Source organism: Carya illinoinensis, chromosome 8, assembly GCF_018687715.1.
Source record: "Carya illinoinensis cultivar Pawnee chromosome 8, C.illinoinensisPawnee_v1, whole genome shotgun sequence".
Classification (NCBI taxonomy): domain Eukaryota; kingdom Viridiplantae; phylum Streptophyta; class Magnoliopsida; order Fagales; family Juglandaceae; genus Carya; species Carya illinoinensis.
In genome coordinates, this window is record NC_056759.1 from 34,003,503 (window position 1) to 34,019,820 (window position 16,318).

Consider the following 16,318-nt stretch of genomic DNA (forward strand, 5'->3'; position numbering starts at 1 on the left):
TGGTTAATGATCATATCAATTTTTGACACGTCAGCAATACTATGGTATATGTGGTACTCTTGGGAAGAAACTCAAATCTCTCTTATGGCTTCCATTTATCACGTATATAGAGAAATCAACATCATAACTGATTTTTTAACAAAAGAATGTGTTAAAAGTAAGATCATGAATTTTGAAGTGAATAACATACATTTGCGGGGTTTTTTGCGAACGGACTATTTGGAATTGCCTTATTTAGGTAAATAAGTCCTAACGTCTTGATTGCTTATATATAGTTATTCCTCCTCTCAATGAAAGTTTTTTTAATAAAGGTTCTACTTTAAAAGAAAAATTAAAGAAGAATAAAAAGGTGGATTCCTACACAAGTTATTTGTCTCTTTTTTTTTTATCAGATTTTCTTATTCGAGGACAAAAAAATAATAATAATAATTTGGAAAGCATATTAATCCTCAGAATTGCTCTTCTTCTTCTTTTTTTTTTTTTTTTTTTTCATATATCAATCCAGAAGAGAATAAAATCACTAAATTGGAATTTATCAAATGGTCAAAGAAGAATAAATACATTGTGCATTACAACTGTTTTAAGTAACAAGAGATTACAAAGAGCAATTCATTTTATGAGTTGACTACAATAAATTACGTATATCAGGAACATATATCTAACCATTAACACTTGTATGTCCAAAGCTTCCCTTTGACAAGGAACAAATGGGAGAATAAAAACCTACATATCTAGGCTGATAAGATACAGATGGGAGGATCAAAATACAAGGAATCTCATCTTTGTGCCTGATCAGGTGTGTGGTTGCTCGCTGTCGATGATGATCCTGTCCTACCATTCGGTACCCCATTGTCCATAGGTGGAGTTGTGCCCCACTTCCCCTCTGATTCAATTGGTTCTATCACCTTTACAGACCCATCACTCAATCCAATGGCAAATTGGTTGGAATCCAGAGGATGCGCAGCAACAACAAGGGGGTACCAAGTTTGGCTACAAATTAGTGCAAAAAACATTAAAAACACTGCATACAACAATATTAACTAGGAATATAGTAAGACAACCCCTTTTCACCTCTAAAAGTATATGTACCAACCCATATATGCACCCTAACTTACCCGTTTAAAGCTGCCTGGGATAAGTAGACTGTTGGGGCAATACGACATCTTAGTCTCAGGCTATCAGCGTCATAAACCCCAATGTTACCATCACAAAAGGTGGCATAAACCAGTTGACTATTGCACGAGTATGCAGCAGAAGAAATGGGTGCAGGAAGTGCATCTTGTGGGACCCACTGCAATGGAACAACAAATAAGATTTCATACCAATTTTGCCATCAGATATCATTTACAAACATTTCAATAAACTTCCCACCTGCCGAGTGCGGTCCATCTTGGAGACATCATATATAGCTAGCTGTGTCTCATGGACTACTAGCAAGCGAATTTGGTCAGAGTGGAACTGTACTCGGGTGTCACCAGCAGGTGCCTTTCCCGAAGGTATTTGGATTGTGATGGACTTCCTCTTTTCCCACGTGTCAATGCTCCACACACAAAGCTGCATAAAACAGTTACCACTAAATGCAATCAGCATCTTCAAATAAGTGTCTGACAACGTAAAATGTTTATGTTTTGGGGAGGATGCAAGACAAGCAGTATTGAGAATTGGAGTCATTTTCGTCATCTTTAATCTATTGTACTCTACCGGAATTGGAGGTGTTGGCGAAGATAAGATAAGGTAGATTCTGTCTAAAATGAGGTTCACAGCAGCGCTTCTTATCATGAATTATTGCCTGCAAATACCTTTTTTTTTGTTCATGGAAAAGTGTTCGGAGGAACGAGCACAGTTTGCAAGTGGCATTCGATATGGACAACTGCATCGGGCAGGATGATGGACAATTTGAAAAGGAGAATATTAGTAATAGACTGGTATTGCATGTGCAAGAAGAGCGGGGGAAACAGTCGATAACTTATTGGTGCACTGCAAAGTAAGTAGAAGAGTTAGGGCCTCGATGTTCAATATTTTGAGTGATACCCCAAACAGTTATGAAGTTACTGGCTATTTGGATAAGGCGGGATGTGGATCACTGCAGTGTGGAAGGTTGGAAGCTTGTTCCTTTAGGTATGATGATACAGTACGTATGGATGGAACAAAATGTATGACACTAAGAAGATTGTGAGAAGACAATGGAGGAGCTTAGTTCCTTAGTGCTAAAAACACTCTGTATGGATGTCAACTCAAAGTAGCTTTGGCTCCTCTAGTTTTTGTTTTCCTCCTTTCTAATCCGGTGTAATGGGTTGCACCCCCTTGTGCTCTTAATGAAATTTAAAAAACTTCTTCAGAAAGAATCACAAAAGCAACTCACTTGAGCATCAGCACCTGAAGAAACCAGGATATTAAGATTTGTTGAAAAAGCTAAGCCAGTAATCCGCTTTTGGTGACCCTTCAATTTTGATTTGACCTAAAAACAACAAATAAATTGTCATATTAAGAAAACATTACAAACCACCGCAGGTGATGGGGGGATGAGTAATTCCAGGAAAAATTACCGCATCCACTCTAACATTATATATATGGATAGTTGAATCCTCCATTCCAATAGCTATAATGTTATTATCCTGGGGGTGAAATGCTAGAAAGGTGGAAGCAGGGGGTGGTGGCATGAATGTGGTCATTACCTACAAACAAGAGCAAATCATCATCAACCATTTATTTTGACGAACTTTGCAAGACATGTATAGAGACATACCTTGAATGTCATCATGTTAAATAATGAAACCTTTCCACCACAGGCTGACATTACATATGAGTCATTCTTTGATAGGGCTATGCATGGAACTGCTTCCTCAAGGTTGACACCTGAGACATCATTACTCATAAGGAGGCCACTGTTTGGTTGCCAATGCTGTGGAACGACACTGGCAGTGGCCTTTAACACCCACAAACATCAGAAATCTCTTCCTCCCAAGGAAAAAAAAAAATCTCATGCAAATTTGCAAAATATTTATATATATATATATAAGTAGAAGTGAACTTGCTCCAAGCTAGTATTACCTTTCCACTTGGATTTTGTTCATTGCGTGTCCACTTCCACAGCCTCTGAACACCATTAGACCCAAGTGCCAAAACCCCAACACCAGAATTTGTATATAAAAGTCGAACAACCTAATTATAAATGAAACACTTGAGGCACCATCATGTAGATACATTTTATAATGAAAAATTACTTAATTGAAAGATTTTTTAACACACCTTGCTGGAAGAATCATTGCTGTCAGGCATGGTAACTAATCGGCACTGGACAGCATCACTAATTTCAGACAACTGCCAGGTTTTACTTCTATCAGTTACATCCTCCGCAACGATTCTTGGCTTCTCCATGCTTCTACTCATGGGATCAGCTCCATTCTTAAAAGAAAAGTCAAGCCAATCAACACTTTGCCAGTGCCTCAATTACCAAAAAAGAATTAGTAGTAAAAAGAGCTTTTCCCAACAATCAAAAGCAATATCATTAGCATAAAGAAAATCTTAAACAGCTCAGTGCCCCATTCTTAACCCTTTCACCAAGTATATTGCATGCCAAGGAGTATGTCCCCCTCACATGAAAGGAAGAGTTTAGAAAGGCAGACCGATAACATGCAACCCAAAACAAGTTTTAATATGTAATAGGGAACCTACATACATAATAGTTCCTCTGCCTGTTTATGATATTTTGAATGCAAGCGAACCTACATACATGATTGCAGCCGCAACTCTCGTGTATAATTCTAGAAAACTCATATTTCAAGTTATAGGGTTCGAGTAGCATACAAGAATTGGAGAAGGCCTGATAGGGGAGCTCCTTTCTACTTTACAATTGACTGAATTTACATTTGTGACGACAGAAGAACCAGGTACCTAATGAATATAAACAAAAATGAGATCCCAACAGATCTTATGAAGGAAATATTCTTTAAGAAACCATTAACTAAAATAAAAGACATGACCTCAACCTTGGCTGCAGCAGATTCAATGGGTGACCTCAATGCTTCAAACGATGGGGCCTCAACTGCTCTAAAATATCTGAGACCAACAGCATTTGCAAGTATCTTGAATCCATTGTCTGCTGTAGTAACACCAAGGAGATTCCCTTCCTTATTGAACCTCAAGCGAGGAAGGCTCTGAAACAATGGAAATAAAGATGTAAAGGCACCATTTATAAAGCAGAGATGTCTGAGAGAGAAATTAACCATGTCACACTGACCGAAAGTCCACCCTCTGCATCCATGCTGGTGAGAACAGTGGTATCATCCATATCCCAAAACTTAATCTGGCTATCTTCACCAGCAGCCAAAAAGTGGTTCTGTGTTGTGTCAAACTGCACAACACCCACTGATTTCTTTTTAAACCCACTATAAGTCCTCTTTATTGCTCCTTCACTTTCATTCCATTCAACTAGGTAAGAATCCCCATCTTTACTTGTGCCACAAGAGAACAACCTGCCATGATTTTTGAGAAGACAAATTTAATTAAAAAATAAGAGATAAGTCTACAATGGAATATAGTGAATACAATTACGATCTCCCATTTTTCACTCTGAATCATAAATTTGGTAAATCTTACCTGCTTCCATCAGCACTATAAAGCATTGTAGTACACCCATGTCCAGGAGCATCATAATCAACTCTAGAACCCACGTGATCATACAGCCAGGCCTTTATTTTTCCATCAACAGCAGTTGAAAATATAAACTGCATTCACAAGTACACCCTTAATGACATGAGCATTTTCTTTATAGAGAATTCTAACATATGATGCCGCATACTTGATTTATGCATTAAAGGTATCATGATAAGCAAGGTGGTATTAGAGGTAGGATGGGGCACTAAAGAGTGGGCATTGTCAGGGAAAGGTAAAGAAACAGAATAATGGAGATGACAGGATAATTGTAGTCTAATAAATGCTGTGGTAAAGCTTGTGACAGAAGGGTGAAAGCAGAGTGCTGACTGAAAAGGTTGGTTTGTCACCACAGTACAACTTTAGTGCAATACCAATGGAAAACCCATTCACTGACGTAAAACAGCATAACAGAAAGTGTTTGGGTCGGGGGGAGGGGGTGTTATACTATAACAATTAAATGCAAATCCTACCCCACCCTGATAGATGCATAAAAAATTATGCTCAGCAGGAGTCTGACATCCGAGCAAGAGGTCAGACCAATCCCATTCATCCTAGTCCAATCCAAACGGATCTTGTTGAATGAATTAATCCATTGTTGCGACTTCAGCAGAGGGTCAAGTTGACTGTAGTTACAGGGTTGTAGAATTGCAGTGGTAAGGGGTTACATGTGATGGTGTGATTGAGGTGCATGGTAGCAGTGGAGGCAGTTGTGTCATAAAGGTATTGGCTGCAAAGAGAGCCATCATTGTGGTGGTTTTGAAATCAATTAAGAGTATCAAATAGATAAGGTACATATTAAATTTTGATAGTTGTGCTCAACGGATATGACCCTACTCGATACACCGATCAATTGATTTAGAAGCATCAACTATGGCCTAGATGATACAATTATTGAGTGAAACCATAAAGGTAGTCATAATCAGATATTATCATGACTATTGTGGATTAATTAATTAACAATTTCAATTTTTGAATCAAAACGTGCTCTTAATTTACCTCAAGAATGCTTCATCAGCCTCAGTCATCAGTTAAAAACAGGTTCTTACAAAGTACAGGTATTTTGGTGGTAAAAAAGCACTGAATGGGATTGAAAGATTCCTCAGATTTTAATCAAATATTGATGATTATTGAATAGATAGGTTGGCAAACCATGAAGTTTTCTCCTTTTTCTAACATACCTGAATGTTCTCCTTGTGATGAGGACAGACAGAATATACCGGAGCCTCATGACCTTCAAAGTTGAATAGCTTTCTTCCTGTCAAATCCCACACCTGTTCCACTTCTCCCATTTAGAAAATGTGGAGATCTTTTTCACAAATCCCAACATACGATGAGAATACTTCTCACCTTAATCAGCTTATCATCCCCACAGGACACAAGACATAGTTGTTTATTTGGATGAGCAAAAGCCAAGTCATTCACACCTCCAGCATGGGCATCAATCTGCAATAAGGAGAAACATGAGTCAAGCTACGCTTACAAATTTTCCTTGATAATAAAGCAGAAACATCACCACCTGACCTCTATATTTTGGCACAGATCGTTTGATGCAGGATAAGCATACAAGTGAATCAAATGCTTGGTAAATGCAACTCCTGCAGAGAGAATACTAATAAAATACACAGACTAGCAACTTAAAAATATTTGGTCAACCATTTTTGCACATACCCACAAATTTCTCGTCTGGACTCCATGTAACTCGGCTGACAGATACTGATGTATCTTTGGCAAAGGAAGCCTGTGTAAATTCTAAAATGTAAGAATCCAACAGGAATTCATATTCTCAAGCATCATATGACAAGTATTAGAGCAAAACCAAATAAAGTTGCCAGAACACCAGCATAGTTTTGTATTACATTTTCTTGAATTTTAGATTATATTTTAACTTCTCAAAAGAGGAGAACAAGAAATAAATACTAAGACAATGTATAATACACATGCTATCACAAAAGGACGAGGCTAGAAACCTGAAATGCCATTGAGCAGTTTGGTGGATCCCATATCTTGAATGGCTTTGAAACCAACCTCTCACGCAACATGAGCTCCCAGAGAGTAATTTCACCATTACTAGAACCAACTGTTCAACAGACACTACAAGTAAGGAAAATAAAAAAAAAAAACAATTTGGTATGAACACCACTACCATTTAACTGCAATATGGGCTATAAAGATGAAGCTATACCAAGAAGCAATGTGTGACGAGAAGGATGAAAATCCATGCTTGTGACAGTGGATCCTTGGTGAATGGTCATAGCTACTGTTCTGGGCAGATCCTCCAGTGACCAATGAGCTTGCTGTCGCTGGGTTGGATATGTGACCTGAAATTGAAGCACAGGAAAGAAATACCAAGATTAGCCAGAAAATACAGTTTAGTGGCAGAGATACAAGAGGCAGGATGAAATATTCCAACACACAGACAGGAAAGAAAATACTTTCAATGGTACCTCTTCAACAGATTGAGCAGGCCGCAGTCGTTTCATTAATTGTTCATGATCATTACTCTGATAGTCCACTATTCCAGGTGTTCCTGGAGGTGTTCTAGGATGTTTCAAGATTGAAACTGTTTACATTTAAAAAAAAAAAATGATGAAGAAGAAGATTATGCCACGCATACTCATCTAGTGATAGAATTAAATGAGCAAGAATCAACTTGAGAACTCATCATTCAACTCATATCAGGTTCAATCCTCTAGGTTGCATAAAGAATTGAATACCCACCAGCTGAAGCAGGGTGAAACGTCACACCAAAATTTTCCAGGAGCCACCAAAATCACATAGTTTTGAGAGTAAAACTTAAAAGTGGTATTAAAAATAAAAAATAAAAAATTCACTTCCTCAATATGGTCAACATGTGACCAGAAATTACAAACTACTGTCTGTGATATCCAGCACCTCTTCATCCATACTCTTACACCCTTTCCTACTTTTTTATTTCCCCACAAAAGGGAAAAAAGAAAGAGATTTCTAAAAATGTAAAATCAGTATTTGACAATCATGACGGTAAGTTTCAATCAGAAGAAAAACGTTATCAGCACAACTTGGTAGAAGTTGCATGTTCTTCAGATTCAAACCATGAAGCACTTAAATGCACATTTCAACTCAATAAAGTTATAACCTTGATTCTGTGGAACAGGTATGGATGATGCAGTAACAACAGCTGCTTGGACAGATGAAGAAGCAGAGGCATTGGCCATCCAACCTGCTAAAACATTAGCATTTGCAGCTACAGCCGTCGGTGGAAAGGGCTGCACACATTAAAGGAAAAAAAACCAATTAATCAACAGAAGTAGTATTTTATCCTTAGTATGTGACATACAAAAAAGGGCAAAAAAAATATCAAATCTTCTGAGATGCATAATATCATACACCATGAGCTCCAAGGGGGGTATAAGCAGCAGGCTTTGCAACTGCTGCAACTGGGAGATTGACAGGTGTTGGTGCGAGAGGACCATTTGGAGGTGTACAATTATGGTCTGTGAATAAGGTTTTAATATCCGGGTTTGGCCTTGGGTTCTTGCATAGCTGATGCTGCCAGTTCAAACTACACATAAACCAGTCATCAGATATCAAACAAACATTACTAAGCACAAACTCAGAATCAATACGCCTACATATACGATAACCTAAAGCAAAAAGCAATTATCATCCTCCATATCCCCCATATTCCTATTTATTGCATGATATGAAATAGACAATGAACGTGAATACAGATCAACTGGTTTTAAGAAAAGACTTTCATTGCAAAAACGTATGATTAATACAAGTATTATGATAACAACTACAGAAAATTCACCAATTCCTAATGAATAGGAACAAAAGCAAAATCAGGCTGAGCTCATGTTAAAAGATGACATACTACAACAAGTTATCCCTACCAAGAAAAGGAAACTTAAATAAGAACAGGAAACAAGTAGGCAGCTTCTTGGGCATAAATGATTCACATAGAACACAAAAGCATGGTATAGCAGCAAACTAGAGAGAATTGTGAACCTCAACTTGCTTGTCTCCCCATTCTAAACCGGCCATACCTTTGGTTAATAAGAGTCCGCAGTCTTGATGACTTCAGAGTGGGGAAAGCAAGCTTATCACGAAAGAGTGGATTTGCTTCTATGAGTTTTTTGAGCTCGATCAACATTATGCTACGAGCTGTTTTGGTATCTCCATACTTGGACAGCTGCTCATTTTCCCTGGTAATTCAAACCCACGAAGGAGGGGGGGGGGGGGGGGGGGGGGGGGAGGAATCAAGTTTTAACAGATAATATAAAGTCTTTTGAGTTTCTTTCATTAACTGAAAATAATGCAAGCAGCACAATCATCATAGTTTCAGAACTCCTCAGAACTCTAGTTCTTTGATTTTTCATTTTGCTTCTTTTTTTTCTTTTCTTTTTCTTTTTTTGTGGTGGGGGGAAAGAAGCATGCAAGGTAAGACTTATCCCGTGTTTGAGCATAAAGCCATGACCTGAAATTGGAGGGTAATAAGTAAATGTCCGTTTCTTTTCTCCAACCATCTGTTATTTTTAGTGATAACGTTATTATTCACCAACAAATTATTCAGTACAAAATATAGCTTTAGGTCACCATAGAATCTTTTGCAGGCTTCTCAATCTGGTCCTACAACCTGGGAAATAGAGTGTTGGTAAAACAGCACTTAAGTGCAAAGCACAAAGTGCCAAGGCCAAAGCATTTCACTTGCCAAAAGTAGCACATTTACAACAGTGTTTTCTGCTGCTTTAAGCTCACTAAAAAAATCTATAGTCAAAATTAAAACACACGAGAATTGTATAACATACTACGATTAAATTTTATTTTATTTTTTTGATAATTAATTAATTAATTACTTGATCACTTGATTGTCGTATTGCATAATACTTAACAAATTGAGTCCATAGATATTGCTATCTTTATTTTTGTACTCTAGAATATTTTGGAATTATGCATTAGTTTCAAAAAATATGTGCGACTTACTTCAATTGGGTGCGCACTTGAACTTTGCGCTTTGGGCCAAGCGCTTTCAACAACACTAAGCCCAACACCAACATGCACGCTTGTCATTTCTCAGGCACTCTGTATCACTATTAGTTATATCCGTTGTCCTAGATTACATTTATAACTATGGCATTGATACACCAAGTGCTTCTTGTAACATTACATGAAACAAAGAGTTGATACTTCATTAAGTTTATGAAAAAAGGTGGGAAAAGTAAAACAATGAGATTATAATTTTGTCTCATATGTTGCCTTTGTTTTCACAAAACAAAATATTCACCTCAACTAGGCCAACTTGTTTAAAACAGTTCAATTAACCAAATATTTCTTTATTTCAATTCTGAATATTAAAGAAATAATAACAAAACTCAACATTGCTTTCTTTCCTATTTCTTTTCCATAATAATACAGATCATAAATGGAAGTAGTTGATCAATATTACAAAGACAAATAAATTTGTTTACCATAAAGGAGTGAGAAATTACCTGAAATTTCCAAGAATTAAAAGCTGAGTGATTTCTTTGTACAATTCTTCATTGAATGTTGAGAACACTTTCAAATCATTAACTAATATTTCAACAGCCTTTGCTTTGTCTTGCCTATAATATAATTCAATGCACAAAGAGATGATAAAATAATACTTTCCAAGAAAAGACATTGAATTAGAAGATATCAACAAATATTGATCAAATATATACCGATCAAGTGCTTCAAGATACTTCTGCTTCCTGATTTCAAAGAATATCTTCATGGAGTATCTGTTATCATCAACTTTTGTAAATCCTGATAAGTACTTTTCTACTTCTTCCCACTCACCAGACTGAACTTTCTCCTCAAAGTACCTCATGTTGAAGAAAAACCCAGAATCTTTCTCAAGTCTACAAAAACCAACATTTTCTTATCAAGCAAAAGCAGCCCATCACATTATTACAAATTAAGAAGTTTCTTTTCTTTTCTTTTTTCTTTTTTTTCTTTTTTTTAAGGAAAAAATGTGAAAAGGAAAAAAATGAAGTTTAAAATATCAGTATCTAAACCCAAATCAATAAATCCTTCACTCAGTCCATCTAACAAATTTAAAAGGCATTGTTAAGCAGAGATTTTTCTTTCCATTTCTTCCTCATTAACAAATTTATGTGTTTTTCTTTCATTCCCAAAATTCTCATTGCTAAAAGCCAAGCGTAAAAGAGGGGACCTAGTCTTGGCGGACCACATCTTAAAAATTTGCATTGTCAAAACCAAATAAGACAAAACGTGCAATATCTCAAACTAATCATAAGAGGTTGGTGGTAAGGCTGAGCAAAAATCAAAAAATTCGACTCTGAATTCATCTCCGCTCCAATTCCAACAAAATGGAGTCAGAGTCAGATTCTTTTTTAATTTTTCAGTCAAAGTCAGAGGTGAGCAACTTTATGCTCTGACTCCAATATTGTTCATATGTTATAAAAATATATATTTATTAATATATTTATTATATATAGTAGTATAGTTATATAGTATATAATATTATAACTAGGACATTAGTTAAATTCAATAATATACTAGTATGAGCTAATTATTATCAAATAATATATTTACACCATAAAGAAAATAGACTAATAATAGTTTAATATATGCAAACATCATAGTATTACAACCATACATAATCAAATATATAAATAAGTTAGACACTAGTATTGAAATAAGTCTAGTGTAAAAATAAGTTATAAAGAAGTTAAACTACTATATAATATAATAATATGTAATACTATAATATAAAAATAAGTCTAATATAATAAGTTAATAACACATAATACAATAGTATAATAACATGCCATTAGACGTCAGAAATAATACGTAATGCTATAGTCTAATACCATGTAACTAGAAATATAGTACTATAAGTCTAATATAAAAATAAGTTAAATATTAGTATAGAAGTAAATCAGTAGTGAATGATTTAGTTATATTTTTTAATTCTTGGAAAAATTAAAATTTAAGTCAATGAAAAACTCTTTTTTAAAAATGGGCTAAATATGAAGCTTAAAAAAAAAAAAAATCCAAAAAAGGCCCAAATCTAACTCCACTCCTAAAAGTCAAAGTCAGAGTTCGGATTTGAACTCTGACAAAGTCAAAGTCGGAGTCAGATTTAGGGGAATCTGACTTCGACCAAGTCGGTGCTCATCCCTAGTTGGTGGATTGGATCCCACACTACCTGAAATTAAAAGGTTCTTAAGATTAATAAAAAAGAGTTCTAATTGTGACATTGACTAGTCATTTTTTATTATAAGCATAGAGGCCCATTCTATACTAGGGTCTTTATAAGTGCTATCAGAACGACTCCTGGTCATAAAAGTGGGACTTGAGTTGTGCCAACTCTAACATAATGGCCAACAAAGATATCAAGGATTTAAAAGAAGCAGATTGTAATCCCAGATTAAGTATAAGAGGGTGGTGCATGAGAACCCACATTGCCTAAAAGGAAGAAGATCTTATTATTTATAAAAATTCCAAGGAACTCCAACTTGAAACATTGACCTGTCTTGTGAAGTATAAAGTCCAGATGTAGTTTGGGCGTTATTCCAAGTTGTATCAGAGCCAATCCTTAACAATCGTGTGGGACTTGAGTGGTGCCACTTACAATGAAATGGATTGATGACGACATCAAGGATTTAGGGGAAGAGATTGTAATATCTCGAATTAAATATTAAGAGATGGTAAATAAAATCCCAAATTTCCTGGGAGGAAGAAATTCTTGAAATTTCTAATAATTCTAAGGGATCCTAACAGTAACATTGGCTGATCCTTTCCTTTTAAGAGTATAAACTCATATGTAGTTTGAACTTCCATTGAATCATTACGAAACTTCCAATAATATCACTCAATTAAAATGAAATTATTGGTTTTAGGAAAAAAAAATCAACCTAACACGAAAGTGTCCCTCCTTTTCTTTGCTTCCCTTTTCCCTTCAAAAATAAAACCCAGCCTGATTTTGAACTTCGGAAAAGGTTAGTACAGCATCGATTCATCGAATTCCATTCTCTATAGCCAAGAACCAGATAGAAGCAAATACAAAAATAACCCTTAGGCGAAATCAATACAGAAATGTAGTTCATCTATAGTCACCAAGTACAGTACATAAAACTGTTAAAAGACATACATACATACCCAAAAAAGAAGAAGAAGACATACATACAAGCTTCAAAATCACAATTTTCCTTCACTTTACAAAAGCTAATATAGATAACTAAATGTACAAACAAAGCTCGGATTGGGAAACTTTCATTTCTATTTCTTTCATCTCCCTCCATTTTGCTCCAAACCCAGACACGCACTGGCACATAAATACGTAAAACAGTACGTACAAAAACGCGTATTTTCATAAACAAACACCGAGAGAGAGAGAGAGTCACCTGTGCACAGCCTCCTTGAACTTCTCCTCCTCCAGGAATTGGAGTATAAGAAACACCAACTCCCTGCTCAAAGAAGACATCCTACCACTCAGAACCCCACGAAACAAAACCCAGAATCGCAGACCTCGAAAACCCAAACCACCACAAAAAGCTCCCAACGAGACAGGACACCAAATTCCCACAGAAATGACACACGAAATCAAACCCAAATCACAACACTACTTCCAGTCCCAATCCAAAATCACAAATGCTCAAACAACCTCAGAGTCTTCCAAAATTATGCTTGTTCCAAGGTTTCCACAGCAGGAATTACGAGCATACTAGGGTTTCAGAGGCTGCGGATAAGAGAGCCAGACAGACGGAGAAAAAAAAGGAAAGGAAAAGGAAGAACAAGGGACTCGGTCTCGCTATCTTCGATGCGTTTGTACAGGGGTCCTATCTCTTTCTACTGACCTATCAGTGATAAGTACGAGTTCAGATCTGATAAGTCGAACTACTTGTATTGCGTGAGTGACAAGGTAGCAGGAGAGAGTGGCGGATTCGTAACCATGAATTCAAATCTAGTGAATATTCGCAACCCAAGTCCAGTCGTGTCGTAATTCGTACCCCTACTGGGCCCACCCTGCACAACTTTCTTTTCTAACTGTCGCTTTCGCCCTTTTTTCTGTTTCCCGTTTTAAACTGGAAAAAAGTTAGAACTATTACTATTTTATTACTCATTTTATTTTTTATTTTATTTTAATTTAATAATTAAAAAAATAACTATTAATAAAATTATATATTTTTTTAATTTTTTTTAATGATTAAATATTTTAAAAAAATATTTAAAAAAACAATAAAAAATTAAAAAATTTCTAATACCTTATAAATAGTAAATGGAAAATAATATAATAGTAAACCTATCACTAACATTTAAACAGATGAGATTATCGAATTGTTTATTAATATAAATGAGTTTTTTTTTAAATATATTTTAAAGAGTAATGTTGTCATTTTATTACTTATTATTTTATAATATAATATTAGATAATTAAAAATTATTTATTATATTTTATTTATAAATTTATTATTTAATGTCACATTATAAATAATAAGAAGATGATAAATATATATTTTAAATATATTTAATTATTAAAAAAAATAATATAAAATTGTTAATAGTCACCTTAAAATCTTTAAAAAAATAAAAATCTAAAAAGATATAAATGGATAAATTTGATAAGTATATTTGATAATTATATTATCATTTTTCTTTTTAAATTCTTAACAAACTCTCTCGTAGACTCTTGATTGTATAATAGAAATGTTAGTTATTGATCTTAAAAAGATAAGTCTTTTATAAAAATACAAGTTTTACTGATAAAAAATAATTTGTTTATAATTTTTTTTAAAGTAGGGTCTATTTTTTTATAATAATATATATGAAATTTATCTATTTAAAATTTTTACAAGTAATTTCTTCCTAAAGATATTTGAAAAGACAATAAATCAAATTATACTCATGAGAAAAAGAAAAAAAAAAGAATGTTATATAGAGCCATGTGTTGTATAATTATTATATACATATATATTTTTTAAAACATGTAATCTATTATTAAAAAATTTTTTTTTTTTTGAAAAAAAGTTTTACATCTATATATTCTATAATTACAAATATCATTTTTCTTTACTCGTATTATATTTTCAAAAAAATGTAACCCAAGATTTATATATTTTTAAAAATTATATTTAATATTATTTAAATATATAATTTAAATGATATAAGTTAAAATGATAAAATCAAAATAATATTTATGATTCATCTTTGAGTTTGTTCATCCCAATTAATATGATGATGGATTTAAATTAAGAAAAAAAAAACCTCATAAAGTTTGATGTTATTTATGAGTTGGGAGCTGCTGATGTAACGATGTTTAAGTTAAACCTAAATTCTTAAATTATCCATAAATTGTGAATTGTAGCTGAAAATATTTATCATGTGACCAAAAATGGACTTGGAAGGCATAAGCTCTCAATGCCCAGATTGTGACAAAACGTAAACAACGTGCATGAAATATTTTGGCCTTTTTCTTTTCAACTTACAATATTGTTAAATATCTTGACAGGGACTCTGATGTCTCGATTTGAACCTCGATATCCTCAATAAAAATGACAGCTATTCAAATAACAAAATCCTATTAATTTAAGGATCATTTGGATTTAAAAAATAAAAAAAAAAACATTTTATTCTATTTCATTTCATTATTATATTTTTAAAAAAATTTATATAATAAATAAATAAAATTTAAATAAAAAATTATTTTTAATTTATTACAAAATAAGTTATAAAAAATATAAAAGAATGATTATCCAAAATTTTAAAATGGAGACATGAAATATTCTATATTTTACAAGGAAAAAGTATATTCATCATTAATTTTTTTTATCATCATCTCATTATTTTATAATATAGCATTAGATAATAAATTTATAAATAAAATATAATAAATAATCTCTAATCATTTACTATCACATCATGAGATGATGAGAAAATAGATGATGAGTAACATTACTCTTTTACAAGTTACTTGAGTAGCTAATGTCCTAAAATATAAATCTATTAGATCCTATTTATTTGTATTTAAGTGATATTTAAGAAGGAAGCTATTAAAAGTTTTAAAAACTTGAAAAATTGCTATGTTTGACATACATCAGCTTAGTTAAATACAAATATTTGGGTGCAGAGGATGGTTCTATCCCTTTTCCTGGAAATTTCGCAAAGACGCTTTTGGTTTCTGTTGGACCAAAACTTGTAATGTATTCTCGACATCAGTCTTTCTCTTCCACGTCGCTTTGTCAGAAACTAAAACTAAAACCATTACGTCTCTGTCTTTTCTTTGGCTCTTCAAATTAAATTAAAACAGGAAAAACAAAAACAAAAACAAAAGAGTACGAAAAGGAGAGATTTTTTTGAATGAATTAGGTATTATTTGGCTATTAAAATTTTTTATTTTAAATATAAAATTTTCATCTTATCATTACAATTTTTTTAAATTTTTATATAAAATATAATAAACAATTCAACTTTTTCTTAACTTTTTCAAATCTCAAAATAATAATAATATTAAAATATAATATTTTAATATTTAATCTTAAAATTCAAAATTCTCATATAAGAATTCTCATCTGAAATTGATGTATCTCGTTTTAGAACATTTTTAAAATGGTAAATTATTTGTATAAGTCTCAAATAAATACCTTTTGTATAAATTATTATAAAAAGAGTGTATTCCATTTAAATTGTAAAA

The 16,318-nt window shown here is 33.5% G+C and overlaps 1 protein-coding gene across 1 annotated transcript; it reads right to left on the bottom strand.

The window, feature by feature from the left end:
* Positions 1–540: 540 nt before the first annotated feature.
* Positions 541–13,486, bottom strand: LOC122318635 (topless-related protein 3-like). The gene is made up of 25 exons (XM_043136183.1): positions 13,032–13,486; positions 10,341–10,520; positions 10,128–10,241; positions 8,685–8,843; positions 8,023–8,197; positions 7,772–7,901; positions 7,101–7,216; positions 6,839–6,974; positions 6,624–6,733; positions 6,325–6,394; positions 6,178–6,251; positions 6,004–6,099; positions 5,835–5,927; positions 4,600–4,727; positions 4,241–4,475; positions 3,990–4,157; positions 3,808–3,894; positions 3,250–3,405; positions 3,052–3,162; positions 2,747–2,926; positions 2,547–2,675; positions 2,363–2,458; positions 1,372–1,554; positions 1,116–1,291; positions 541–990 (listed from the first exon to the last, which is right to left on the bottom strand). The coding sequence occupies exons 1-25, from the start codon at positions 13,109–13,111 to the stop codon at positions 777–779; spliced, it is 3,396 nt and encodes a 1,131-aa protein (XP_042992117.1). The 5' UTR covers positions 13,112–13,486; the 3' UTR covers positions 541–776.
* Positions 13,487–16,318: the final 2,832 nt, after the last annotated feature.

Bases quoted from the DNA above. Each gene is read 5' to 3' on its own strand.
- LOC122318635 (XM_043136183.1), bottom strand. From the start codon at position 13,111: ATGTCTTCTTTGAGCAGGGAGTTGGTGTTTCTTATACTCCAATTCCTG. The intron at 6,734-6,838 runs GTATAGCTTCAT...TCTGTTGAACAG, and splicing joins TCGTCACACATTGCTTCTTG to TTGGTTCTAGTAATGGTGAA. The intron at 2,676-2,746 runs GTATGTCTCTAT...TCTTGTTTGTAG, and splicing joins TTAACATGATGACATTCAAG to GTAATGACCACATTCATGCC.